Here is a 27,031-nt window from a genome sequence, read left to right as displayed (position 1 = left end):
CAGCTTTATTAATATCTGTAGCAGTTATTTAAAGTACCATTTATTAAAATTTGAAGGAAGAGTGCTTCTTAGTTAAACAAGACCAAGAGTTATCTCATAAATCTTAGAAGAATGCTACACTTGTGAACAGTGACATTTGCCAATCTCCACCACAGAGTAGTATCTTCAATTAATCCTTGTTCTGGCACGTAAGCACTGCAATAATAGCAAGTGATAAATGCTGATTTTAACATTTCCATATGTCTCTATATTCAAATGTGGTTTGGTTTGTCACAGATTCACATGTTATTGGTAAGTGGGAGGGGCAGGTTGGAACATCCTTCATTTGAATGGGCTCTTAAATAAAATGGAGACTCCTGTGATTCCCCTGATGATGTTTATCCCTTCCCTTTATCTGCACATGACTCAGACCCCTCACTTTTTGTCATGGCTGTGATCCTGCGCAAAACCCTCAAAAACTAGAAATTTGGTGACTACTACCTAAACAAATAATAATGTTTCTCATATAAATTATGGGTTTCCAACGTTGTGATTCTGTTAAGATAGAAGGTAGTCTCCTCTCCCAAGTCTCTTCTCCCAAGTAACTAGCAATAGGACGAGAGGAAATGGCCTCAAGTTGCGCCAAGGGAGGTTTAGGCTGGACATTAGGAGAAATTTCGTTACTGAAAGAGGGGTCAGGCCTTGGAACAGGCTGCCCAGGGAAGTGGTTGAGTCACCACCCCTGGAAGTATTTAAAAGATGTGTAGATGAGGCGTATAGGGACATGGTGTAGTGGGCATGGTGGTGTTGGGTTGATGGTTGGACACGATGATGTTAGAGGTCTTTTCCAACCTTAATGATTCTATGATTCTAGTCTTAGAATATAGTCACATAGTCTTGGTAGGAGCCCTGGTAACTTGGACTCCTTTTTGTCTGCCCTTTTGCATCGCTCCATGTTCAGGGGCTTTATATTGTCCTTTAATTACGCTCTTCTGTCTCTCTGGAATCTCCTAGCCCATTTTTGAGCTACTAGATCATTTCCTTACTTTAATTTCATTTAAAAATCTACTTCTAAAAATATGGCAAAGTTTCTGCAAAAAGTACTTTGGGATGGTGCAAATAAAGGAATGTTTTTGAAGAGGGCTATGAGTAATGACTTTATTTTCATGCTTTATAAAGTTACTAATCTTTGATGTAACAAACATTATTGTAATTTATCACTATTACTACTTTTATGTGATGTGATTGTTTAGTAGTAAATGTACATCTGGAACAACTTGCGCTCTTCTGGTTTCATGCCACATCTGCCTTTAAAATTCTCTTTATTCCTAAAATAAGTGCATTTTTACAACATAGTCCAAATAACAGCATTTTCATAATTATATTCCTTAAAGAACTCAAGTCATAGTCTGAAGGCTTTAATCCTCCAATTAAGAGAGAACACAAAGGCTGCATGTTCTAGCATATTTCCTTAGAGTTTGCGTATTCGGTAAGACATTTTTCACTTTATTGACTCGTTAATCCTACATTGAAGAGAAGTCATATTATCTGTGAATATTATGGAGCACTAGGACTAAACTCATATTTGCCATTAAAAATGGAATGTCAGCAAACTTTATACCTATGCCATGCCACAGTTAGTGTAAACTGGATCTGGGTCTCTTTTCTGACACTCTGAAGTTCAACTATTAGATGACATGTCAAATACCCTGAATTCCACACATGGATGAAAATATGTGGATCCTACTGCTAATTGTTTCCAAGCTCCAAAAGAACAGGTTCTGGCAGATTCAGCTTCTCAGCTTCTATCCTCTCTGAGCTGTAAAAGAGTAACTGCAGAGCTGCTTCCAAAAAAAACAGTGATTATTTGCCAAAAGGAATGTAGCACATAGAGAAATGCATTAAATGACGGAATCCTACTTTTTGCTGTAATTAAGCAGAACTTTAATTCAGGTAGGTCCAGTGTATTTCAGATCATTTTCCAACTCCAAGAGCTATGAGAGTGTCTGTTTATATCACATGAATCCCACTCACATTGAGACTGCTCTGGAATGAGTTGCACTTTTAGGACCAGGAGTTAGTCTAATTTTTAAGCATCTGACATTGTTAACAGACCCTTTTTGTGTGCTAGCCTTAGTCTGCTGACAATGTTTCTTCACTTCTGTCATTGCCAGGTGAGCTGGCCAGGAGAAAAACTTAAGTATTAGTGTATCTTATTAGACATCAGAGAGTCAATGTGGAGTGAAATGTTGCAAATGCCTCAAGCCCAGGGTAAGCTTCAGTCAGAGCTTAGACATCTGAAAGCTCAGCTGTAGACAATGAAGCCCACAGAAATGGAGGTTTCTATTTTTTCTACTCAGAAATGGCTTGGAGTTTTGCCTTTTCTACCTTGTTCAGTTAACAGTTCTTACAGATTACAAGTCATATACAAGCAAGCAGCTTATGCAAAGAGCTTGTGAAAATAACAGTGTTATCCATACTGTGTGCTTGATTCTTCAATGGTGGTGGACAGTTGCACCTGGAAGATGGCAGCCTCAGTCATTCCTCTTTTAGGAGACAAATTTTACCATTTCAGATACCCACTGCAGGAACAGATACACTAGGAATTAAGGTTGCAACAGTTTCACTGTTTGCATTGAATTTCTCTTGTTTGTTGTTTCTTCATTTTAAGCTGAATTTAGTTTTCATATTTATGAATGCACTCAGTTGAATACATTGATATAAAAATGTTTTTGTTTGTTTTTTGAGAAGATATGAGTATAAGCAGCAATGCATGGTTGCATGCACTGCCCGTAAAATATGTGAACATGCATACAGCCATAATGCAAATGGAGAATAACTCTGTCAACATCAGGTTACATATAAGATCATTCATTTAGCCACCCCTGTATTCCCTTGAGTCCCATGGTCTAGTCGTAGGCATAAACTGTAGCTTAAAGCTGTTTTCTGCACAAATAATGTATCATTGCTAATTGATGCATGACATTAATATCATCACAGGGAGAATAACAGATGCAACAGTTAAAGCTACATTCCTTGAAAATGTTTCAAAAATTAGATCTAAATGAGAAAATGCTGATGACTGAAATATTCTCAGGGAAGGGAGTCCTCTTCATCAAACTGTTCTGGGAGATAAAACTTGTTCCTCATCCAATAAATCAGATGTGGATTTCCTTGTACCATAAAGCATTTTTTGTGATCATCACGTTTTCATATCCATCACAAAATCATTGGACCTACACCCTGCAATATGGATTGGGGTGAGTCTGGAAATATGGCCCTCCCAGGACTAGTGATAAGATATCCAATTGTGTCAAACTTATTTCCAGAACTTTTCTGTGAACTTACACTTCCAAAATATTATTTATCTAAAAAATTAAAAATTATTCGTTATCTGCAAAAGCTACCGTTTCCGTATATTTGCAGTATACCTAACGAATCTTTCAGTGAAAAGCCATTCCACTTTCTAGACATGTGTCTATTTCCCCCCAAACGTGCAGAGCAATTAGAACAGAATATGGGCTAACCCAGCCCCAGGTCTGAATTTAATCACTAGAAAGTATTTTGACCAATACAAGTTCAAAGTAAAATCCTTGTGAACATAGATTTGGTATATGTTCAATAGCTGTTTGAACATCCTTATATTGTAAGGGAATACATTCATAGCCATGTGGTGTCTGTTCTCATATGCTATGAAAATAAGCTTCGCTCAGTGGAGCACAGCTCTTTCATATCAGCTGAGAAACCAATTAACTGGAATTTTACAATGAAACTTTTAGTCCTAACGAGTGTTTATGTAAAGAGCCGTAGCAGCTTTGGTGAGAAATCTTGCTGAATTTGATGACTCTCTCTTGAGGGTCTTAAGGTGTGGAGAAAGATGATAACAGAGCCTTTGTCTTTTCTTTAAGTGCAGTGCTTGCCACTCAAATGAAAGCATTTGTCAGATTACAGTAAAGACGTAAAGAGAATTAAAATTGATAAGCCAAACAATTTGGCAAATGTTATTCTGTAACTTCACAGAAAATAAATCTTTGGGTGCAAAGGGAGGTCTGTGCCTCTTATACTGGAGTCCAGATGAGAGCTCGATGCTGTACGGGTCTGGGGAACTCGAGGGTGTGTTCTTCATCTCGTGTTCAGGGATAACGTGCCCATCTTTACATCTCTGTGTGGAGTGTGAGCCAGCCTCCCTCTCCATCTGCTAGGGAGGGGAGCAGCCTCACAGTCCGCTCTCCGTTGCTTCTCAGCATGACGCAGTATTTGGCCTGCCCTGACCATCCAGCAGGCCTATGTTGCAACCTGTGTGGCATTTTTTTTCTTCCCCAGTGTTTGCTTTCACTATGAGGCCTAAAAGATGACCTGTCATAATATTCTTCCATCTAAGTGGCTTTACTTTCTGGGAAGTTTCTCAAAAAACGGATTTTTACTGTGACTGAAAATTATTTGCAGTGAAAACTATATACATCCTGAGATGACGGAGAAATGAGTTCATGTCCTCTCTTTTTTTTCCTTTTTTTTAATAGCAAATGTGCTGTCGTTTGTGCACAGTCAATGTTCGAATAGCTGAGTGGCCAGTTAGAGGTGTTTTATTTTTGTAGCTACAATATCAACTGAGTTCATTATAACTGGGTTGGACTTCTTAACATTTGACCTTTCCCAGATTAAACCTTTATTAACACTTGTCAGTTTGGAGGCCTGGCACTCCAGACAGTGACCTTTGTTCCGCTGCTGTCTTAGGCAAGGTTTATCACTCTGACAGAAGCTAATTAAAATAGAAAAAAATAATCAGTGAGTGACGTCAGTGAGAAATGGAGAACCAGAGTAAGAGTTTTTAGTGGCCATAGTGCATATATAACTAGCTGCAGCTCTTCCCTTTTCTTCACTGACGGAGGGAATGTTATTCTGCCAGCCATTATTCATTCTCAATGAGCAGGGGTAATCTTTCTTAATCCTTTGGAGGGGTTTCTTTGCAATATGTTCATTCTGAACTTTAAATCACTATTTATATAGGGCCAGATTCTGTCATGCTTTTTCCTGCCAAATAGTAGCTTCCTCTGTTAAAAATGCAATAGTGAGTAAGGACAAGAACGAATAGAAGTAAGCTCTATGCTGAATCCTTAACTGTATAATCCAACTATGTGAATTTTCACCTGCAGTTATTTTTCTTCATGAGCAATGACTTAAACTTTTTATTTTCTCATAAAATCCTTCCACTTACCTAGATGAGCACCAAGGCCTGTGGTCCATTTTTTGGAAGACTGGAGAAGGAGAAAAGCCTGCAAACTATGCAGTTTTGTTTGTGTTCTTTTTTACAGGTTCAGCTCCTACCATTGAAGCTAAGAGCTTTGTGGCCATCCCCATGCCACTAGCATAAAAAATGCAGCGAGCTCTTTCAGTTGCTGTCTCAGTGATCATGATTCTCACCAGAAATTTATATAATTAGTTAAACAAAACACTGTCATCCTTGCCTTTGATATTTTAATAATCCTTAAACTGCGGCAAAGTCAGTACTATCCAGATAGCCAAATTTAGATAGGCTTATCCGTTAAGGTCAGAATAGTTCTTACATTAGCTTATGCCAGACCATTAACACAAGGAATAAATTCTCTGTGCTTTGCATCTCTGTTTACCTGTTAAGGTCTCTTCCTCAACAGAGTGAAGAAGCTCTACTGCATTACCTGTGTCTCATTTTCTAAAGTTCTTGGTGAATCTCCACCCCTCTTGTTTCAATCCTGGCTTATTTTTGTTTATGTTACCTGTTTGTGAGATTAAGATTTGTTGGTTCTCATCAGTTTCTCTGTTTATATTTTCAAAGGTAGGTTTATTAAGTGACTGGGTTTTCAGGTCCAACTTCCTATTCTCAAATTGAGCAAGTCTGACCTCGAATCATTTTCTTTGCCCGGTTTGTTATAGACTTCTGTTCTCATAAACCATCTCAGTTTGTAAATGGTAGTGTTCCCCTGCAAGTTCCTGAAGAGCAGCAGTAATATCAGCTATCCTAGTTCTACATTGTGGGACCTTTTTGTGCTGAATGTACATCATGTAGGCAGTTAAGGTATAACAGCCATAAAGAGGACACAGGGAAGCAAGGATCTTTTAATATTTCAGTTCTTTAGAGAATCACTCTGACAATAAAAAATATTATTTAATCAATTCTGCAGTAAAAAACATGGATGTTTCTAATAAGTGTGGCTTCAAAAAGGAGATGCCATAGAATATCAGCTTCAGTCATTTGAATCTATGCAGACACTGAAACTGGGGATATCTAAGAACAAATCCCCGGTACATCTCAAAGGGTTAGTTCATGAAGTAAAGGCATTTACATGTAAAAGGATTAGATTATTTTAACTACACATTTCATTCAGTTTGTCATACCAGATGGATTCTTTAGTTATAGTGTTAGATTTGTATAAACTCTACCTTTCCTATTGTTGCTGCCTTTTCTTTCTTTTTTTTTTTTATATTGGCCACAATTGCAATTGTGTTCTAAAATATCCATGATTACAAATCCTAATATCACATACTTGATAATATAGTTGCATATATGTAAGCTTCTCTCATTCGATTCTATTCTGATTTTTTTCAATGTATTTTCTGTTTTTTCTACTAATATACCAGAAAGGTGCTGGATTACTTACTGCTGATATACAGGAGCTATATTGTTGAAGATTCTTTTCTAGTACAATAAGATAACTCTTCTTCACTTTGAAGAAGTCTGTTAATTGAAGGAGAGTTATGTATTCAGGCAGCTGTGTTCTTGGATTTGACTAATTACATCCTATGCAAAGCATGTCTTGTGAAGAAACCTGACCCATTAAGAGCTCAGAAATGTCTGAGGTAATAGTGAACTTTGGGAAAGAGCCAAGAACAAGGGGAACTGAGGGGTTTTGACTTGGTGTTGGTTATTTAATTTTGAACAAGAAACCCTTTTCCATGTTAATGATCTAACCCTTTCATATGTTATTGATTTTAGTTGATGAAGGAGTTTCCTCTGCTCAGCATGTTCAACATCCATGAAAACCTGCTAGAGGCTTTGTTGGAACTGCAAGCGTATGCAGATGTCCAGGCAGTCTTAGCAAAGTATGATGGTAAGTTCATATATATTTATATTTTCTCTATATGGTACACACAGAAGCAATGTTTCTAAGCCAAACTCTTAAAATTTGGGAAACACTGTAATTAAGGTGATTGGCACAAGCTTCGTAGATCCCCTTACACAGTCCTTAATCCAAAGATTAAACATTCTGCATTTTTTCTGCCAACCCATGCTTAATTCATTGTACAGGGTAATGGAAATCAATTACTAGCAGCTCTTCAGTGCTTTCTTTGCTTTAAAGATCTTTAAAGATCTTTAAAGAATGACTTTTTAGGTTCTGCAGACTTTTTATTGCATGCTATTCAAACCTTGTCTGAAGAAAGAATTATCAGTTCCCTTTTCTATGAATGTTGACTCAGTAGCATACAAGTGCTTTACAAATATTAATTGATTTAACTTCACAGCAGTCTAGTGAGCAGCAGACTTCATGGCTTACGGGGAAAACTTGGACAGCACAGAAGACCGTCTTTTCACGTTAATTTTCAGTATTTTTCAGTAAACATTGGTTTATGCAGCATTACATCACTTTTTATATTTAAATCACAGCTCCTGCTGACTTCAGCTCTAGCCGTTTGAACTTAAGAATTAAGAGACACCAGGGTCTCAAACAGAGAAAGGACAGAGTAATAAGCGCCAACTGGCATACTTTGTTTAGTTTAAGTTAAATGGGTTTTCCTTGTATTGTGTAGAAACTTTGTGACAGAAACAGGAATACAATCCAGTTCTCTTGAGCAGCAGCCATCAACCTTCACAGTGCCACTCTTCATCCTCTTCCTGCAGTCCCTGGCTTACTCACTATGCACATTCCAAGTTCTGCAACAAGTGAATCAGGAATCCTACAGCCATCAGTTTCCTGTTGTGTTACTACACAGTCCTCAGTCGTCCTCAGAAAAATCTCATTCTGTGCACTGGAGTATGGCAAGGGAGTTTATGAAAGGAATATTAAGTAATCATATAACTAAAAATGAAATCATAACATGCATGACTCAGTTGAATTAAGAGAAACAGGTAGCCTTAATTTTGATATTTCTTAACTCTTTCTCTAGGTTGATCTCATAGCCTTTAAAATGTTCTTAATTACTAGCTCTTACAGCCTTTCTGGTGTTCTTTGACATTTTAAGGCTTGTAACTTCCAAAGTTTTTGAAAAGGTAGATGGACATCACTTGAGGTACTGTTGTATAAATGGCTACCAATATGGGCTCTGGAGCCTATATCCACAGTCCTTTCCCCACTAGACTGTGGCAGAACTGAGTTACTTAACGAAAGATAAATAAGCAGCTGATTACAGGCAACATTAGTGATAGTCACTGCTACCAGTCCAGCCTGGAATGTTTTCAACTCTTTCTGGAGTCAAATCATACTAAGCAGAGATCAAAATGTCACCCAGGCCCTTGAGTGCTGCCATCCAGCAGCAGTAATGACTCTGGGAGAGATCTTGGCTGTGCTTAGTCTGGTTGAAGAAATCTGCAGTTAAAGTGGTAACATCAGAGTCTTTCTTGTAGCTCCTTGTATTTCAGTAATTCGTGTGACACAGATGTAGATCCCTATGGACTTTATTTTGGCACATTAAGAAGCAAGTAAATAGAAATGCCCATTTTTATGCCCCAGGCACCTTCTAGTCTTTAATGTAGTTATGAGATGATAGCCCTGGGAGATAGCAGAACTGTGACAGAATAGGGAATTAAGCCATGCCCTGAGATTTAGGACTAAACTCCTGTGCCAGCTCTGCTTTTGCATACTAAAGTACTGATTCCTAGTTTTAAACAATACTGTGTTGGCACTTTGTGTCATGGAAGTTGATAAAACTTGAAGGTGCGTTTTGTTTTCTCAAAAGCATCTGACAGAGTCAAAACTGAGGTCGTAAATGTAACAAATGACGCTTTTCAAAATAAAAACTCTTCTTACTTTGTTTGAACCCATGCAGTTTCAACTTATGGTTTGCCATATATAAACAAAGGTGTGTATATAGACTGGGTATGTGCAAGGACTCGGCAAACACAGGCTTAACCAGTATAACCCTTACAGTTCATGAGTCTCAGAAGGCCCATCTCAGGGAGTCTCAGCTCATTTTAGAACTCATCAGCTGCATGTGTTGTAGGATTTATTGGAATATAAAACAATGAACTCATTTATACTTTCCTATCTGTTGGTCCCATTCCACTGCCTTTTTTTGACTAAGGCCAAACCTGATTTATTGTATTTTGATAACATATGAACAAATTATTTCCTTGAGCAGTCTGCCCCCACCCTGAGCTAAAAAGTTGGATCACATTATGTGAAACCTCAGCCTCTGCAAGCAGACACACTGCTTTACCAAAAGCCATGTGTTAAATTGTGTTTATATTATGTACCTGGCAACAGAGCTGATGTCCATACTCATTATTCATGGAAAAAGGGCCTCATTAGTGGGAAGGCATGCACTGTTGCTGAGCTACATCATTATGGTTTCAGAGTTCAGTGCCTGTCAATAGAGTGCAGATGACCTAAATACTGTTGAATTCCGAAAGGATTTTTGGCTCTGATTTAACACATATCCATGTTATTTACAGCAGAAATAGTTATGGCTGCTAAAGAGACTGTTCTTGATGGAATAAGCTTCTGGTATTCATAGTAGATAAAGTTTCTCTGCTCCTCTTTCCTTGCTTTTTAAACAGATTGTTTTCCAGTGGAGTAGGTCTGCTTGTTGTGATGCTTAGAGCTTAGAGATTTATTAACTTCCCTGGGCAGCCAGTTGCTTTGATTGTTATTATCTGGTAACCTGGGCATTGTGTGAAAACTCAGACCTTTCTGGCAATTGAAAGTCAGATTTAAAAAGAATGGATGCCTATGTATTTAGACATAGTGATGCAGTGTTTCCTCCCTAAACCTGTCCTTGCTTTCCTTTTTTTAAATGACTCTGTTTTCCAGTGAGACTATAAGCCTTCTGGTTTGCAGGAGGAACACCTTACACAGATTCCCCTTTCACTTATCCCCTTGCAAAGAAGGAGAAAGACCATGTCACCATGTAGACAGAGGCCCAAATTCAGAGCTCACTTGAGAAGATAATTTAGACCAAAGGATACATAGGAAGAAAGTGGGTTTTAAATTTAAAAGGTCTCATTCTGCTCTAGGCTATGACATTTTCTTATTTGGTAACAGCTTACTTCAAAGAATCCTATTTTAAATTAGTGTGAAATCAAAATGCAGGCCTTTGAAGAAACACTTTAGAAACAGTGTCTTCTTTGTCTTGGAATACTTTCAATTTAGTGAAATACAAACAGTTAATGTAGAGAAATTAGTTCTCTAAAATGTAGCATATCCAGGGCTACTTTCCTTTCTCCAGTCCCCCTCTGTCCAGTTTTTTCTTGTCCTTACAGATTTTTGAAATGGGTAAATTCTGTTTACATTGAACTTGAAGGCATTCCTTTTGTAGAGAGTTGCAGATTGATGAACCAATTGCATGGAGTCTTCAGTTATATTAGCTATGATCTCCAGGGTTTTTGTGTATAAGTATATATTTGAGATCACAGCTCCACTCCATTAGTTTCATTACTTGCCATGATTATGTTTGGTATTTTTGAGAAGATGGTCTACCTGGTGGAGCTAACTGGGTAGATGTTCTAAGTGCAAGAAAGGGTTTTCTTCTGAGTTAAAGATGTAGCATGTGGCAGTATGGAAGCAACCATTACCTCATGCACACTATTTTATAATCCTTTTGTTTCTTTGAAAGAGAGACCTTAAGAGAAAGTTCCTGTTAGTTAAGGTCATACCAAAGCCTAGTCTACCTTCTCTGAGAGATGCAAATCAGGTAAGACCTCCGGTTTGTGTAACAGCAGTATCAAGAGAATAGTTTGTCTTTTTTCCCATTACATCTTTTTCAGCTTCTGCTTCTAAGAACTAGTTTCTTTCCTCCATGTCAAAATCACTTGTCACTTCAGCTAGGTCTCTGTATCAGTTCTGTGTCTGTTCATACCGTCTGATTTCTTTTTTTTCTGTATGATTCTGTGGTGGTTTTTGTTTCTCCTGCTTGTGCAAAAGCACAAAAAGTCTAAATTAATTATACTAATCTTGCTCTTTCTAATCTCCTGTAGGAGAAATTATTCCTTCCCCTCTATATGCATTTAGGATTGAACTTGGTCAAATCAAAGGGGCTGACACCTGCCTGGTCACTGAGATATTCACCTCAGCAAGAGTTGCATATGAAGTGTTTACAACCAGCAGTGACCCTCAAAATCTTTCCATAACTTAACAGTTTAAGTTTTGGTTGTGGTCATGGCAAAAAACCCACTTTTTGTTTGTGCTGAAATGTTTTTCCCATCCTATCAGGGGACCAAAATCCAGGCCTTAACATACACAGTGGCTATGTGTTTGTGTTTGATTGGGGTGTTTCCCACCACTGAGAAAGAATGTCAAAAGTACAGAGAATCGGAACTGCTTTGTTTTGCAAGCACAAAGTAAGCGTTAGATCATTGTGTTCATGGTTTTGCTCTCTCCAGCATGTTTTCTACCATGTTTTGTGGAAAAATGCGATGACTGTTCTCATGGGAGATAATACTACAGGATATTAGATCTTTTTGACTAAGTGTTTTTCCTCTGATGTTCAGTTCATACTTTCTTTATTGAATTCCATCCCATTACTCTTGCTTTTAACCGTTTGTATCAGCTTAATTAACTTTCTTCCTTAATGTTTGTGTCTTTATAGATGACTGCATCTCTCTTCCGTCATCACTGATCCAGCCTGCACATACTTATTTGCTAGAGCACTTTCAATCTTTCCCATAAGTAATTTTTCCTACCACCTGTGCAAGGGCTGACAATCTAGCCTGCAGGTGCAGAGAACTGAGGGAGTTCTGTGCTGACATGGCAAGCGTTGGCCTATCACTTAAATACTAGGGTCTACAGACAGGCTGAGAGAGAGAAAATCAGAGCTGGGGTTCACCCCCAAGCCATAGCACAATACGTGTTCTGTATTCCACCATTTTTTGTTTTACCTCTTCGCATAACTTCTTCCAGTTTGTTGATATACTTTCAGTTACATATTTGGAAATATGTGAATGATTCCAGCAGCTTAATGTAGTCTCTCTCTAGTGCTACATGAAGAAGAACTAGCAGTTTGACTGGAAGCATCTTACCGTGCAAATTATGGCCCCAGGTCTACAGCTTCTTTCAGTAAATATTTAAGTCCTATTAGTGTTGATTCGACTATCTGAAATTAAGCCCATAGGAATCTGTATTGTGACTTGGGAATAACATACGCTTTGGGGTCAAAATAGGGAATAATTTCTGATTAGTGACTTAGATTTTACATTTATTAATGACTAAAGCAATTGCAGCATGCCTGTCTCTTCACATTTAGGGCCTTCTGATGACTTCAATAGGGGATGTTGCACCAGTCCATATCCAGATTTATCATTTCTTGGTTTAGTTGCTATTTTGAAAAAACAATAGATCCCATGACCTATTTAGATGATATATGGCATATGCTGGATATCTTGAATCAGAGGAGTAGTGATATTATGGTTGCAAATCTCTATCCATAGCATCTTTCCGTTAGTTCACTCTCACAAGCAACCGCTTAAGAAGCAAATGACCAGTAAGAATTCACTTTCCCAACCCTCCCCATAGCTGACTGGGCCTAATTGAAAGAAAATGCTCATAAATTAAGTCTAGACTATTTTGTATTCTGTTTAAAGATACAAGCAGTAAGGAAGAAGGAGAACCTTTTTTAGATTGACACATCAGTTCTTATTAGGCAAAAATGTCTTGATGATTTTGACCACAGAATAGCAGTCACATCTTTCAGCACAGTGAGAGCTCCACAAGTAATCACAGGAGGGTGGGAAACAGTATATGTGAAGATACTTTGCCAAATGGCTCACAGAGCTGGACACAGTCGTTTATGAAAAACTTCACTTTGGTTCCTAACAGAGGATGTATCTCTAGGGCTAGTTTATACTTGATTCCCTTGCTAAATTCAAGTTGTAACCAGACATAATTGTTTATATGAGGATTTTGAAGTATTGTAGTGATCAGACCAGGATATAGCAGAACCAAATACTTACGGTCTAATACAGAGCAAGCAAAAATCAAAATGCTTTTGGAGGGAAGCAGGCGTGGTCCTACTGAGGGCTATCTCCACTGCAACGTAAACATGAACATGTATATGTATTTCTTCCATTGCCAAGGGACTGTAGATATTATCCTCAAATAATTGCTGCTTGCTCATTAGGAGCGTAGTACTGACTCCTGGGTGAGTCAGGTCCCCTGCTGTTGCATTCACTACATGATATTACCCCTTCCATGAGCTGAGCAAGATCCATCCTGGAATTAGCTATTTTGTTTGCCCCACTATTCTACCTGGAAATCAGCTTCAAAAATTCACTTCTCAGAAACCTTCTTTTAATCTCCAGCCTAAATTTAATTCCGAACTGTTTATTCTTGTGCCAACATTTTCCTTACCTAAGCAGCCCTTCTCCTTTCCGGTGTTTCTTGTGAGTATGCATAGGGAACAGTTGTATCTTCTCTCAGACTTTATTTCATTTGGATTGTTACAAAAACAATCCAGTCTTTCTGTTTGATTTGTTGTTCTTGACCATGGGTGATCAGTTTTGAAAACAACATTCCCCTTGAGAAATCCCATTTCTTCTGCAGGAATGACTCAGGTGATGTGCCTGAGCCTTACCTCACATCACCACATTTCCCTTCCTTACAGGTGCCAGTAGTTCATTGTGGATCATTCTGCAGTCTATATGCACAGATGTTTCCAACTCAGGAGCACTTACTACCTACTAGAAGATACTGTTTTGTGATACGGTGTTTTGTTTTAGTATATTTAACCCTGTATCAAACTCAGTTCCTACTGTATCTTAATCTCTTAACCAGGAATTTTAATAATTCTCACCACTTGGTCCATGCAACTTCCACTGAACATTCTCCAATGAAGTATCAATGATCTGATGCAGAAACTAGCCTTTATACATGTGGTTAGAGGTTTTTTGTGTGTTGAGTGGTCTCATTGTTTAACCTCATGGATTGTGTATTAATGGCTGAATTGCCATTTTCTTGCTGTCATTCTGGCTTTTGCTGGCATACCTGCTTTCTTTGGTGAAATTGAGCCAGCAGCTTTCATCAGCATGACAACTGTTTTTCCTCTGCTACATCAGTTATATACTCCAGACCTCTTGATTCCTCTTAGTTTTCAGCTCCTTCAAACAGACAGAAAAATGAAGTGGTGCTCTCGCTGCATTATTCGAAGAAGTCAGAGCAAACGTTCTCTTCTTGGTCCTTTTTTTATATATGGAGTTTGCCTTTTGCCTGGGAAAATGTGTTTCCAGAGACTTCTAGGTAGACCTCTTGTTCTGTGTCATTCATGCAAAATTTTGTAAAGATCAGATCCTGAATGAACGTTACTAGGTGTGAACTGATGCAAGGGAAATTATTTCCCGTGAGGTAATGATGGCTTGATGGCCCAGAGAAACACTTACAGGTAAGGGGAAAATAAGGTATTCTATTGACCAATTGAAAACCTTGTAAATGACAGCACATTGTTGGTTTTCTTGGGTTTTTTTTTTTTCCTTTTCCATTCCTCTACGTTTCACTCCATTTATGATTTGATAAATAAGGTTTATACTGAAAGACAGAGACCAGCATGTTCTGAAAAAGGTCATTTCTGTTTACTGGAAATAACTTTTAACTCCTAATGTTAAGGAAAACCTGGTATAAGCAGGATTATTGAAGTTGCTTATAAATATTTTCTCCTCCTGTCATTGAAGATGTGCTCACATCTGTGTCTGTAGCTAGCTACTATTAGTGGAGTAATTAACATATCTATCACCCAGACTGCTTTGCATGCTGTTGATTTTAATTACTTCAGTCACTACAATTACATACTCCAGTGAAATTATAGTTGGAATATATTATAGGGGAGCCTCCAACAAGATCTTTACATCTCATACTTGAAGTGCAAATGCATAAAAAGACAATAGAGAGGATTTAACAGGTAACATTTTCAAAGTGCCTCAGTCATTCTGGCAATGTTTTCTGTCTAACAGAACAATGTTCTGCTTGGTTGCTCAGTTGTTAATAAGTGAAGGATGGTGACTGCTGAGATACAACTTGCTTGTCCTCTTTAACTCCTTTTTGGAGCCCTGTCTTGCAAGGCACTGGGGTTCAGTAAATGACAAATTTCTCTTAACCCTAAAGTTACCAATCTCTATGGTAATTTCATCTTTCTAATTAACTTTACTGACAAACTGCAGGATAGATAGTTTCTTAGAACAATAGTCTGATTAGCTGCTCTTTGCTTTTACAGTGGGCCTACTCCAGTGTCCTGTGTTTACTAAGCTGTGTATTTGCTATTTACTATAGGAAGCTATAATATTGCAGTGTGCAGAAGTGTTTGCAGAATCCAGCCTTTAGTGGGGGTGGTTGGTTTGTTTGGTTTTTTTTTTTCCATTTAGCTGTAATCTTTAACTTTTTAATGCTGGAATATTTCAGTCACTATATAATATGTGTCTGCTGGGTAGTGTGGAAGTCAATTCTTCTCTGTAATAGTGGGAACAAATCTATAACTCAAATCTGTTAAACAGCATTTCTCTCTACCTTTTGGATGCTTTGTGCCAATCTACTGGTAGAGAACAGGTATAAATTAAGTTGAACTAATGGGCTAAATTTATGGCTCCTGTGTGTCTCTGGAACAGCATAAAATGGCCAGACTGTCTGGTGAATATTTTGGTCCAAGATTTCCTTAAGAGGCAAAACACCTTATTTTTCTGTTGATCTTTAACAGCAATAAATCTAGTAGTTGTTAGCTTGCAGGTCAAATCCATTATTACTTAAATAGCTGTCTTAACTTGTATAGCTGCCACATATTCAAATTAGACAACTGCGTCTGAGTGAAAACAAGAGGAGTGAATAAGATAGCCCTCAGCTATTGCTTGGATGTTTTGTGAACTATGGAAAAGTTCCTGTATTCCAGGTTACCTATACATTTATGTATGAAGCAATGCATTCTTTCATTATGTCTCTGTCATGTCACTCTTTGAATTAGTTCTCTAATGAACTCAGTTGCTGCTTAAATAGCAGTTCCAGTGGTCATTAATGCAGGTTTTAAAGCCTGTATATTGGGTGGAAATTTAAAAATCCATGTGACATGGGAGTACAGGTCCCAAGATCAGAAAGTGTTCTGAATTCACGTAATAATTTTGCGTATGCCATGCATATTCTGAAGTATGAATCAAACACTTTTCTTTCTGCAGACTTTCAACTTTTCAGATATTTACTTTTTTCTTTCTTTTCAACAGATATAAGCTTACCAAAATCAGCAACAATATGTTACACAGCTGCATTGCTGAAAGCCAGAGCTGTCTCTGACAAGTAAGTGCATAAGAACCACTGTCCAGCAAAATTCCTGATTTAACTCGAGATTTCTCTTAGCTGAGCCCACACCCTAACAATCTGCTGGGTTAGCAGGAGAATTCAGTCCTGCAGTAAATTCATAAAATGCCTTTATATATAAGAAAAATTTGCAGTGATCAAACGTTGCACTTCAAATATTTCAGAAGAAGAAAAGAAGAGAAATAGCATAAATTCAATTCTTGTTTCAATTTTATGTATACTGTCTGGGTGAGCTTTGGCTTCCTAGATAGTATCATGAAGATGCAATTGAAAGGTGTTGTGTGGCTGAATCTCTTCAACTTTGTATAAACCTGACCACAAAAAAGGTAATAAATAAATGTGGATGCACTGGTAGCAATGTCATTTTACAAGTGCTGTCAGAAGACTGCTCATCTACTTAAATAGCGGCAGGTGGATTTAGCATTACTATGTCAGGGATTCTGAGAGGTAGATGACGTTCATATTTTTAGAGAGACAAATATCTGCTCATTCCTGTTATGGTTTTTGTCTTGGGTCTCAACCTTCCAAGGTGCTGAGCACATCTACTTGATGCCTGCGGACTTGAGAGCACTGGCCCGCTCTGAAAGAGTGCTCAGCTCCTTGTGAGATGGAGCTCAAAAATCCCGATTCTGCTCTCAGATGCCTTCACACAAATCCCAGGCAGAGTTGTGTCTGTGCACCTGAGGGTCGAATGCGTCCCTAAGTTGGAAAGCAAGTAGAGTGGAAAGCCATTTTCTTGACTGACATCCTGACAGTTTTTGCTTTTAAAGTGTATGTACACATCAAGATCTAAGTAATTTTCTTTCATTCTTTTTATCCTGTAGATCGCCAGTACCTACTGCAACATCTTTCCTCCCTACACAGCGACTCCAGCTTGGGAGGGCAGGGCTAAGGTTGTCACAGCTTTCCCTGTGGTGTCTGCCTGCCAAGTACAGCTCTGGAGTTAGCCGTGGGGTGTGAGGTGAGAAAGAGATTGCATGGTCTGGTTTTTCATTCACTGGGGCAGATGATTTGCCCACAGTTTGGGCATGCTACCCTCAATGGTGCTGCGGCCAGTAGACCACCCGCTACTGCTGCTGCATCGTGCTTCCATCCCAACCTGACCCAGGGGCATTGGGTTGGGAACCTCCCTAAACCCTCCCCAAACCTGTTTTTAATAGAAACCCTCCAATAATTTGGCATTGGTTTTTTTTTTGCTTTTCTTTTTTCTGCAACTTCAGCCTTGGATATGCCCCTTAGCAAGGTACCTAGATTAAATTTAGATTAGTGACAGAGAAAGGACTGTTTGAACTGACTTTCTGCCATGATTACATGCAAACATGCTTTCCACTTCTGCTGGGATTTTCATTGGCCTTGATGTAATAGATCACTCAGAGTTTCCACTTGCTATGGAAGTTTGGAGAGCATAGGAGATTGACTCAGTTTGGTTACATGGGCCCATGTTCTAGATTCCTTTTCTGGCTTTTTCTTACCAGCGTTTCTGACCTAATGTGTTTGTTTCTTTGCTTTTGTAGATTTTCTCCAGAGGCTGCCTCAAGGCGAGGGCTGAGTACTGCAGAGATGAATGCAGTAGAAGCTATTCACAGAGCAGTAGAATTTAATCCACATGTGCCAAAAGTGAGTATGGAGAAAGCATTGTTGTAGCTTTAACACTGCTGAGGACCTAACTCCTGATTTCCGTGTTAGATTAACAAGTGATGTTGTGGAAAGGGGAGCAAACAATGGGAAGGGAAAGAAGCTGATAGTATGCACAGTTTTTTCGTATGGTATTTTACACTCAGTGTCTTCTATGCTGGACTGTGAAACTTGAAATTTTAGCTGAAGTGAGTCCTCTATGTGAGCAACAATTACATGGTGGATTGCAGTAGTAGACACCACCAAATGCCACGCTGCAGGACAGAACCACACATAAAGACAGATTATTATTTACAAAATAGCCATTAAAGATCTTCTAGTTCAAAATAGCATGTTTTATTTGTTTTGATGATTACATGTAAGAATATGTTTTTGGCATGCTATACAAAGGAACCTATGTTTGGAGTTCATGGTGTGCTTCATATAAGTTGCATTAGTAATTCCTTATGCAGCACGCTGTCATTAAGTTCTGAGAATGCAAAGCTCAGAGATGAAGAATTGCTGAGAACTACAAAGTAAGAAAAGGGATTTATGTTCTAATTCCCTAATCCCTTCTCTAGATATGCATCTCAGTAGTAAGAATCTTGCCCAAAGGCTACTAAAGGCTAATGTATTTTATTATTTCATCACCTGATACTCAGTATTGCAGCCTCTAAGTTCATTGTAAAGGCAAACTAGAGGCAGATGCTTTTTGACCCTTGGAGATCTGCCTCTGAACCTCACCCCACAAACCTTTGGACCAGTATTGCCCTTTGAAAGTAAGCAGCCTCCACTGGAGAGCAGAAGACTGGTGTGTGTTAATGTAGGGAGCCTATTCATTAGGTACAGCTGACCAAGTCTGATCAAGACAAACCCCAAACCTTTCCCATATGTACACATGGATTGCAGAAAGTTCATTCTCATGCATTGCAGGAATTAAATATTTTCTCTGTGAGCTATATCTGTTACGCCAACCACTAAATACAATGGGTTAGCTATCTGAAAGTTAGGCTGTTTGTTTAATAAAATCATCTAGACTTCCTCTACAGGCAGTGGAAAGAAGGAACTATCTTAGACATCTCTAGACAGACTTTCCCTCCGAGGTGCCTGTTTCTACATTGACTATGAAAGGAGCAACTATTTTCCAGTAAAAGCCTGATTTTTAGACAACAAGATTTAGGTGAGATGAGTCCCTTTGTATTATTAGCTGATCTTCTATTTTTGTGCCAAGCTATAAAATTAAAATATTAAATGAAGTTTGGTTCCAGGACTGCTTCTGTGGAACCCTGTTTACTTTCTTCTATCCCAATGGTTCTTGCACCAACACAACCATTGATATTTCTCTTCTGCCTGGTTGCCTGTTTAACTCTCTGTTCCAGTCCTGTTCTGGGTAAACCTTTCAGAATGTTTTACTGAAGCCCAGTTAGAGTATTCTATCCTTGCTGTCTAAAAAATTAGCTATCTTGCCAAGCAAAGATATCAGCTTAGCCTGTCATGAGCAATCCTTGGGAGCCGGTTCCATTTTCCTCACTTACCTCCATGCTTTTGATAATTCTTTCCATCCAAATATTTTTTAACAGTTTACATACTAATGATTCCATATTAACACATATGGTTTCCCTCCTCTTTAAATGAACAGCACTGCGTTTACTTCTCTCATCACTGGATCACTTGATTCTGAGTGGGGATCTTTTTGTTTTAAGTCAGTTACGCTAGTCTGGCTGTTTCTGGGACTGGTTCATTCACTGTTCAGGGACAGAGATAATTGGCTGCAGTGGCCTCCACTTCTATACATGCTCCTAATGTCCGTTCTGCTATTGTCTCCACGCTCTGCACTGCCATGAAACTGAGACTAAGTCTTCATTTACTACCTTTTTGCTTGTTCTTTTTCTGTTTATACTTAAGAGCTTGTGCTTCTTTGGTTTGACTTCCTTTGCAAAATCTACCTCACTGTAAGTTGTGGCAGTTGCTCCATAACCTCTGCACTTCCAGACCTCCAAGATTCTGCTTTTCTTGTAGATCAGTACTTTCATTCATCACTTGTGACCTCCTCCTCACTAGCCAGTTTCTGTTTAGGTTGCTGTTTAATACAAGGCTGAATGTCCCCATGTGTGAAATGCAGATTGTGTGTTATTTTCAGTATTTTTGATTTAAAGAAATTCCAGTCCTCTTCCTCATTTAAGTTCCTGAGTTTTTCAGTCAGTTCACATTGTTAATTGATTCCCTCAGTTTTTCAAAGAAGTCTGTCATTTTTAAATTGAAAACCTTTGTGAAACATATAAATTATCAGGATAACAAGTTAATAATGGGAGCAGACTCTAGGGTTTTTTTAGTTTGTGTTTCAACATTAAAACTAGCCTTGGTGTAGCCTAATACATACATTAGTGTAGCCTAATACAGATTAATATGCAGCACTGCTGATTTCACACTCATTCTTTCTGCTATTAGCTAAAGGATATTAAGGTGGCAAAAATATATTTTTCGTTACAATTTTATGCACAGTATGGATATTACACCTCAATTTCCACTCAATTATGATTGAAGTCCTATCCAATTTGTTCTTAAAGAAATCGAGATAAGTTTTAGCAAGCAGCATCACAACAAATCTAACAGTGCCACAAAACTAATATGTCTTCAACGCCTCTTTAGGATTTAAACATTAATGAGTCTGTTGTTCAGACTGATGAAGAAAGAAATTACAAAGGTGACAAATTATTTAAAGCATTTGCAAAGTTCCCAGCAGAAGCCTTGAAAGCAGTGAACTGCACTATTAAAGAGGAAAAAAAATTGTTTTATATGTTTTTGGTTTGTCTCAAAAGGGGATTTTACCATTTTCAGTGCAAATCATTAAAATGTAGAATTATCACATAAAAAGATTATTACTAGATATGCATTTTCAAGACATTTAACTGGAAATAGCAGATATTTGCTAATGAGATTCTGAGACAAAGGGAATGCAGGGAACACAGTCTGAACATGCAGAGAGATGCTGCTGAGCTGGATTTAGCAAGAAAGGGAAACTGGGTTCCCCGTTGTGACCTATTGCAGGTTTGTATAAAACCACTATGGGATTCTTACAATGCTGCTGATTTTTCGCTAGGTGATTATGGCCAGATTGCAGTCCAGTGTTCCATAGTGATGTTGCAGAGGTCAGATATACTTCTTACACTTGCTTTTGAATGTAATCTAAAGATGTAGGAACCCCTTAAGAAGAAGCAGTTTAAAAGTCCCAGATTTCCATCTTCACATAGAGGTGAGAAACCCTGCAAAAACACCTACCTTCCACATAGAAACCAATGTGTATGCATGGTTCTGGGAGTCTTCTCAGTATGTATGTCACGAAGATGTTGGCATCCACTTCCATTGATTCTAGATAACTACGCATCACCTTGGTTTTCGTTTTCTGTCTGCACAAAAATGCCTTTTACAGAGACCTAATATGGCTGACAGTCTTTCCTCAGGTAGCCACCCTTCCAGCAAATAACCTTCTTTTGACACAGATCTCTTCTTCCATTTTTGAGTACATTTCAATGACAATTTAATTCCCAGAGGTCAGTCCATTAAGTCTCAGCCATGGTTGATAAAATCTCATTGTTTTTGGAATACACTGGAGTCAAGGTGTGACACGTGGAGGTACCAGAACTTGGTTTAAGTGAACAAAGGCAATACAGAGCTCCGTGCAGCCTGCCACATCTCTTCAGGAAGCTGGGCAGCTGACCTGGCTGTGTTGTTTCTGGAAGCCGAGCTGTGCAGGGTAAGGCCAGCTCAGGTGTGTCAACTATGATCTCCTTCTTGACTGCAGCAGAAATGGAACCACTATCAAACTGATCAAGACTTCTCATTCTGAGGACATCTAACCTGTAAAAAGGTTTCTGTACTTTAAAGTGGCTAAATTTTTTAAGCTGTGCTGGAAAAATATCTGATCAAAGGTAGTACCTCTATCTACTGTTTGCCTTGTTTGTTACTGAAACAACTTAGCTACAGCAAATTGCAGCTTTATACTTGACAGAGATTGCCTGTGTAAAAAGAAAGCACTTTAGAGTGTTTTCAGGGTTCTTTTTAGTAGAAGAAAAACATAAGCCATAGCAGATTGAAGTCAGCAGTACAGCAAGAAGAGACCAAAGCAAATAGCTGTGAATTTCACTACGAGAAGAATCACAGCAAATTGTATCACTTGTTTGTGAAGATTTGTCTGAACTTTTTTTCAACCATCTTTGTCTTAAATGAGATTTTATGGACTAGTATACTTTTGTTTTAGTGTAGAATCATGCGCTGTGGAGTTTTGGTCCCAAGGAAATGTGCTGACACTGTCTGACAACGTGCTGCTCAAAAATTTAAGAGTTAAACAAAAAGGTTTTTATTGCCACTGAAGCATTTGGGGTATCACTGTAATTCCAGAGGATTTTGTATGAAAAAGAGAGTAGTACATCCTATGTCATGGGGAGCATGCACACACACACACACACACAAAACTATCCCAAGCTAATGCTGATAAAGTACCACCGCTGTTTCTGGGACATTCCTCAATTGTGGAACACCCTTTCTGAACTGATTTGCAAGGCTCCTTCCCTGCATTCAAACTCCTCCTGAAAAGCCCCTCCCTCTTTTCTGTGATCTATGAGACACAAGCTATTCAGTAAAGTCAAAGGGAAGAGAAAACTGATGATGGTCCATATATCTAATTTCAAAAGTAAGTCAAAAGTGTCCTCTGCACACAGTTGTATGGGTTTGCTATGTAAGCCAGGAGCTGAGTTGATTTAAAGAGAGTACCTGCTGAAGTTTGCTGCATTTGAATCTGACAACTTAAATATTGATATTACTTTAAGAAATACCAATTTTATGTGTAAACAGTTTCTTAAAAGTATGTAACAAACCATTGACTTAAACACTTTTAAAGATTTATCTGTTCTCCATTTCATCCCTTCTCATTTCTTTCTTACTGATTTTTTTTTAATAAGAACTGTGTCTGTCTGTATGCTTGTGTGGTTTCTAGTAAGTTGTAGTTGCTAATAGAAACGAATAATGCAAACAAATTCATATACCAGATGGGAAATGAATCTGTTCCGCACACCCCATGATATTACAGAGAAACTATTCCAGCCATGTTTAAGAGAGTTTTTAACTGTTCAGTGAGACAGTGATTTGTTTTTGTGTCTCCAGCAAAAAGGCCAAACTTCTTAATTACCATCAATCCAATGAGAACTTGTAAGGTGACCTAAAAGTGGCTTCTCTGGGCATGTAGAAACCAGTATTTTGGAAGTGTTTTTAGCTTGTGCTGTTCATCCCGCTGGGAGGAGGAGAGTTCCTGTTCAAACAATGTTAAATTCTCATGTTCTGGCCTGGAGGGGTGCTGTCACAGGTGCAGGAGTGACTATTGCTTATTTGCAGCCTGAGCTGTAATTTCAGAGGCAAATTGCACAATTGAGGAAAAGAAGGAAACCTGCCTGAGGTAGGTTGATTTATTTTATAAAAGGGCACTGAAGTAGCTCATTGATGTGGAATGTTAAAAGCACTCCCAGCAGAGGAGAATTAGTAGCCAGAGTGCTGTCGATATTGTGAAATAAATTATGTATATTCAATCAATTCAGGTAAAAGAAATATAAACTCCACCATGTTGCACTTCATGTGTACAAGGTCCATTGTCATCCTCCAAATGTTAGAAGGCATGTTGCCATATGTGTACAGGTGGCTATAGCTGAGCAATATCTATTGCAATGTCATGTAACCAGCCCAGAAGCCCTCTGTGGAAGCACATGAAAAATCCTGTTATCCTTGTTATAACTCCTAAAATACATGGGTTTTGACAGGAAAAAGTTTGGGGTGAGAGAAGAGAGAGACCAAAAGAACAAAAAAGACAACCAAAAAAATCCAAGCCAAAACAATGCAGTGGAGAAGGGCTGATTGAGCCATCTGTTGATGACAGAAATGATTGCGCAACTTTAGTATTCACTCAAAACTTGATTAAGGCTAGGTCATTCTGGCTGTAGTTTTCTAGATTGTCTTTTCTGAGCTGCTTCCTTTTTTAAAGGAACATGATAACCCCAGGTGGTGGTGACATGCTATTTCCTGTTCTAGTAAACTTCTTCATTCGTCATTGAAAAACAAATGCAGTTGGAGATGTGCTGGGCTTGCCATCTCCATTTCCTCCATGATGGCTAGCTCTTTGCTAAGTTTTTTATTTAGCCTGTTACTTGACTCTCACTCTGAAGTGGAACCACGCTTGGGTTCAGAGCCCTGTCAGGATGGCAGAGGGCTCCTGTCTTCCCTGTATATTCAAAGTATCGAAAAGGTAGTGAAGTTTTATTACTTAAATTGTAAAGATCGTTGTTGAATCTGAGAGGATGCCAGTGTATCAGGAGTTACAGTTAATAGGGAGTCTGTCAAGAGATGTAGGTTGTTTTCTTGTAAAGCCAGATGGAGTTCATACTGTTATGAATTTTAGTGGTATGGTAGGATCTTGTGTCCATATTAGTCCTGTAACAACAAGGGCTGTGCTCTGGACTGAGGCCTTTGGAAATGCTGAGATGTAAATCGTCAGATTCCCACCCTGAAGTCTTTGGTGGCTGAAGAAAAGACTGTACCTGTCTAGTGTAGTATCTCTGATTAAGTGCAATAGCAGCCTCTTGGAAACTACAATCAGATGTCTTCGGCTGATTTTTTCCAAGAGCTGGAGATACTTGTTGCACGCAGAAGTCCATTAGGACTGTGATTCACACGTTATATGGGCAGCATGAGGACTGAACCTTATTGGATAGTTTTTGAAGAAAGATTTTTTTCATTTAATTTCATTTCACTGGAATTTGTCTGCTTGTCCAATCCAAGGTGTTTCAGGCGGACTGTGTTGATTTCATGGACAATCTGCTAGAAACCCAGCAGATTGCTGGGACTCAGTCCTGCCTGTCAAGTATCTGGGTGCCAGTAGCCTGCAGTTACCATAGAAGGGGGCTATGCTATCTCCAAGTAGACCCTGAGCCCTGTCAGCCAAACCTCCAGGAACCTGAACGCCCTCCGGGCTCTTGAATTCTCCTTGAAAATACAGCAATGCATGAATGGATATGATACTTTAGGACATCAAGACCATCCTAATATTCATGGACCGTCATATCTCTCCTTCCATAATAATCAAGCCCTACCTACAGCTAGGTACCTTTTTGGTACCCGTTACTGCTATTTAGAGAAGTTAAACAGATGGAGGCCTTCAAGGGCCCTCTCGCAAACTAGACGTGCCATTTCTTTGATAAGCTTTATTCTCTACGTGTGGAATTTGATCTTTGATTTCTGAAAGCGCCTGATGAGAACTGTACAGAGTGTTCCAGACAAGGTCTCTCTGGATCTGTGTACAATTAGCATCCCTGCTGGAAATGCCTCCAGAATAAATTCATTGACAATTTGTATGCCCAAAAGGTGTGCATAAAACAAAACCTATTATGAGGCCCAAGTGAGACTTGAGCCATCCATCAAATTTATGTGTGGGTCATCTTGAATATCACCAAACCAGATTATGGACTTTTTGTTTAGGAAAGTAGCTGTGATAGAGCAATGAGAGAGGAGTGTTCCACATTTTTGATCTGAGGAACTTTAAAAAATATTTTTCTTTTGGAAACTGGGAAAAACGCAGACAGAAAAGTCAACATAACTGAGTGAGGACTAAGAATGATTTGCAAGTGTCAAGATACACCCTTCCATTTGGTATTTCCACTTGATTTGTTTTTAATCACTGATAACAAGCAATACATAAGAATCAAAATAACGTATTTTCACCTCAACGCTCCTTGAAATCGGGCATTCCTTCCTGGTTATTCTTTTCCTACAGATAGTGACATGGCTTTGGGGTTGTTTCTTTTTCCTTTGATTGAAATATTTAAATATTGGGAATTTACTTTTATAGAAAGTACGGAAATAAGAGTTATGTTCTAAATTAATAAAACAGATAGAACCTGCAGCTCTTGCAGCTGTATTCCATTCTGCTCAACAGGTATAATGTGTGTTTTTAAAAGGGTGGCACATTCATTAGGGCAGTGAATAAGAACGTTTGCTGTATCTCTGTAAGCCTGGCAGCTCCCTCCCTCTTGTCAACTCTTTATTCTCTTTTCTCTGTCACTCTTAATCCCCTGTCCTGCCTACTGAATTGCAGCTTCCTCCATTAATCCACCTGCTCTGCTGCTCTCTCAAATTCTTCTGAAAGGCTTTAGAGAAAATCCAAGTGTCACACATATTACTCCCACTGCTAATTCAGTTTCTCCTCCTTTAATACTGTTACCTGCATCAGAAACACGCGTGATTCCTCTTTCCTCTTTGAAGTATTTATCTATTTCCCAGGGCTGACAGTTCTCTGCTTTGATCACGGTCTCTTCAAATCCTTTACCTGTTTGCTAGCTCCTTCCAGGCTCCTTCAGGCGAAGGGGTGACGAGCTGTAGGATGCCCTCCGTGACATCATGCTATTTGTGCTCATTTCCCTCTGGACTTTCCTCTTCCTTTCCCAAAGGCTGATTTTCAATTCTCATTTATTTCTTTTGCCCTCTTTTCTCCTCTTTTTTGCACCAGCTCACACACTGAGCTCAAGCATGCCCTGCGGTCTCCCGTTCACAAAAGTCAGCGTTTAACAGGACCTGTGGAAGGTTAACACCACCCATGCCGCTGTTCCACCTCTGGTGTCAAGTTGCCTTCTCTTGGGTGCCTGCACTGGGTTGTTGCCAGTCCCTAGGTCCTGCAGCCCTCCTCCTTCCAGAGCAAAGCAGAGACCAGTGCGTAGGCACAGAGGCCTCAGTGAAGTGGAGGGGCTGCACGCTCACTCTCTTTTTGCCAATGATTAACCATAACTTTCCTTTCCGAACCTTGTGTTGGGGCCTGACGGTTTACTGCCTGACTCACCTGCTGCCTCTTGTCTTAACTTAAATAGTCTGGTGGGGAGAACATTTGCTCTTGGGCATCCTGGAAGAGAGAGGCAGTTTCCTTATGCTATTGAAGG

General features: G+C 38.9%; 1 protein-coding gene across 10 annotated transcripts in view; it reads left to right on the top strand.

Moving 5' to 3' along the window:
• ST7 (suppression of tumorigenicity 7) overlaps nt 1–27,031 on the top strand; it is a 153,436-nt gene that overhangs the window by 109,918 nt on the left and 16,487 nt on the right. For 8 of the 10 annotated variants that reach the window (XR_012673184.1, XM_075147250.1, XM_075147259.1 and 5 more), the window contains 3 exons: nt 6,950–7,064; nt 16,355–16,427; nt 17,963–18,065. Coding sequence is in view for 8 of the 10 variants with exons in the window: in XM_075147250.1 (XP_075003351.1) it covers nt 6,950–7,064; nt 16,355–16,427; nt 17,963–18,065 (291 nt within the window). In the remaining 2 variants the exon portion in view is untranslated. Of the gene's footprint in view, nt 1–6,949; nt 7,065–16,354; nt 16,428–17,962; nt 18,066–19,111; nt 19,243–23,222; nt 23,259–27,031 lie in introns of those variants that run through there. The other 2 variants (XR_012673183.1, XM_075147302.1) reach the window with 2 other exon arrangements.

The sequence above is a fragment of the Calonectris borealis genome, chromosome 1 (assembly GCF_964195595.1).
Source record: "Calonectris borealis chromosome 1, bCalBor7.hap1.2, whole genome shotgun sequence".
Taxonomy (NCBI): Eukaryota; Metazoa; Chordata; class Aves; order Procellariiformes; family Procellariidae; genus Calonectris; species Calonectris borealis.
The sequence above is the reverse complement of the archived record's forward strand: the minus strand, read 5'-3'. Positions and strand labels throughout refer to the sequence as shown.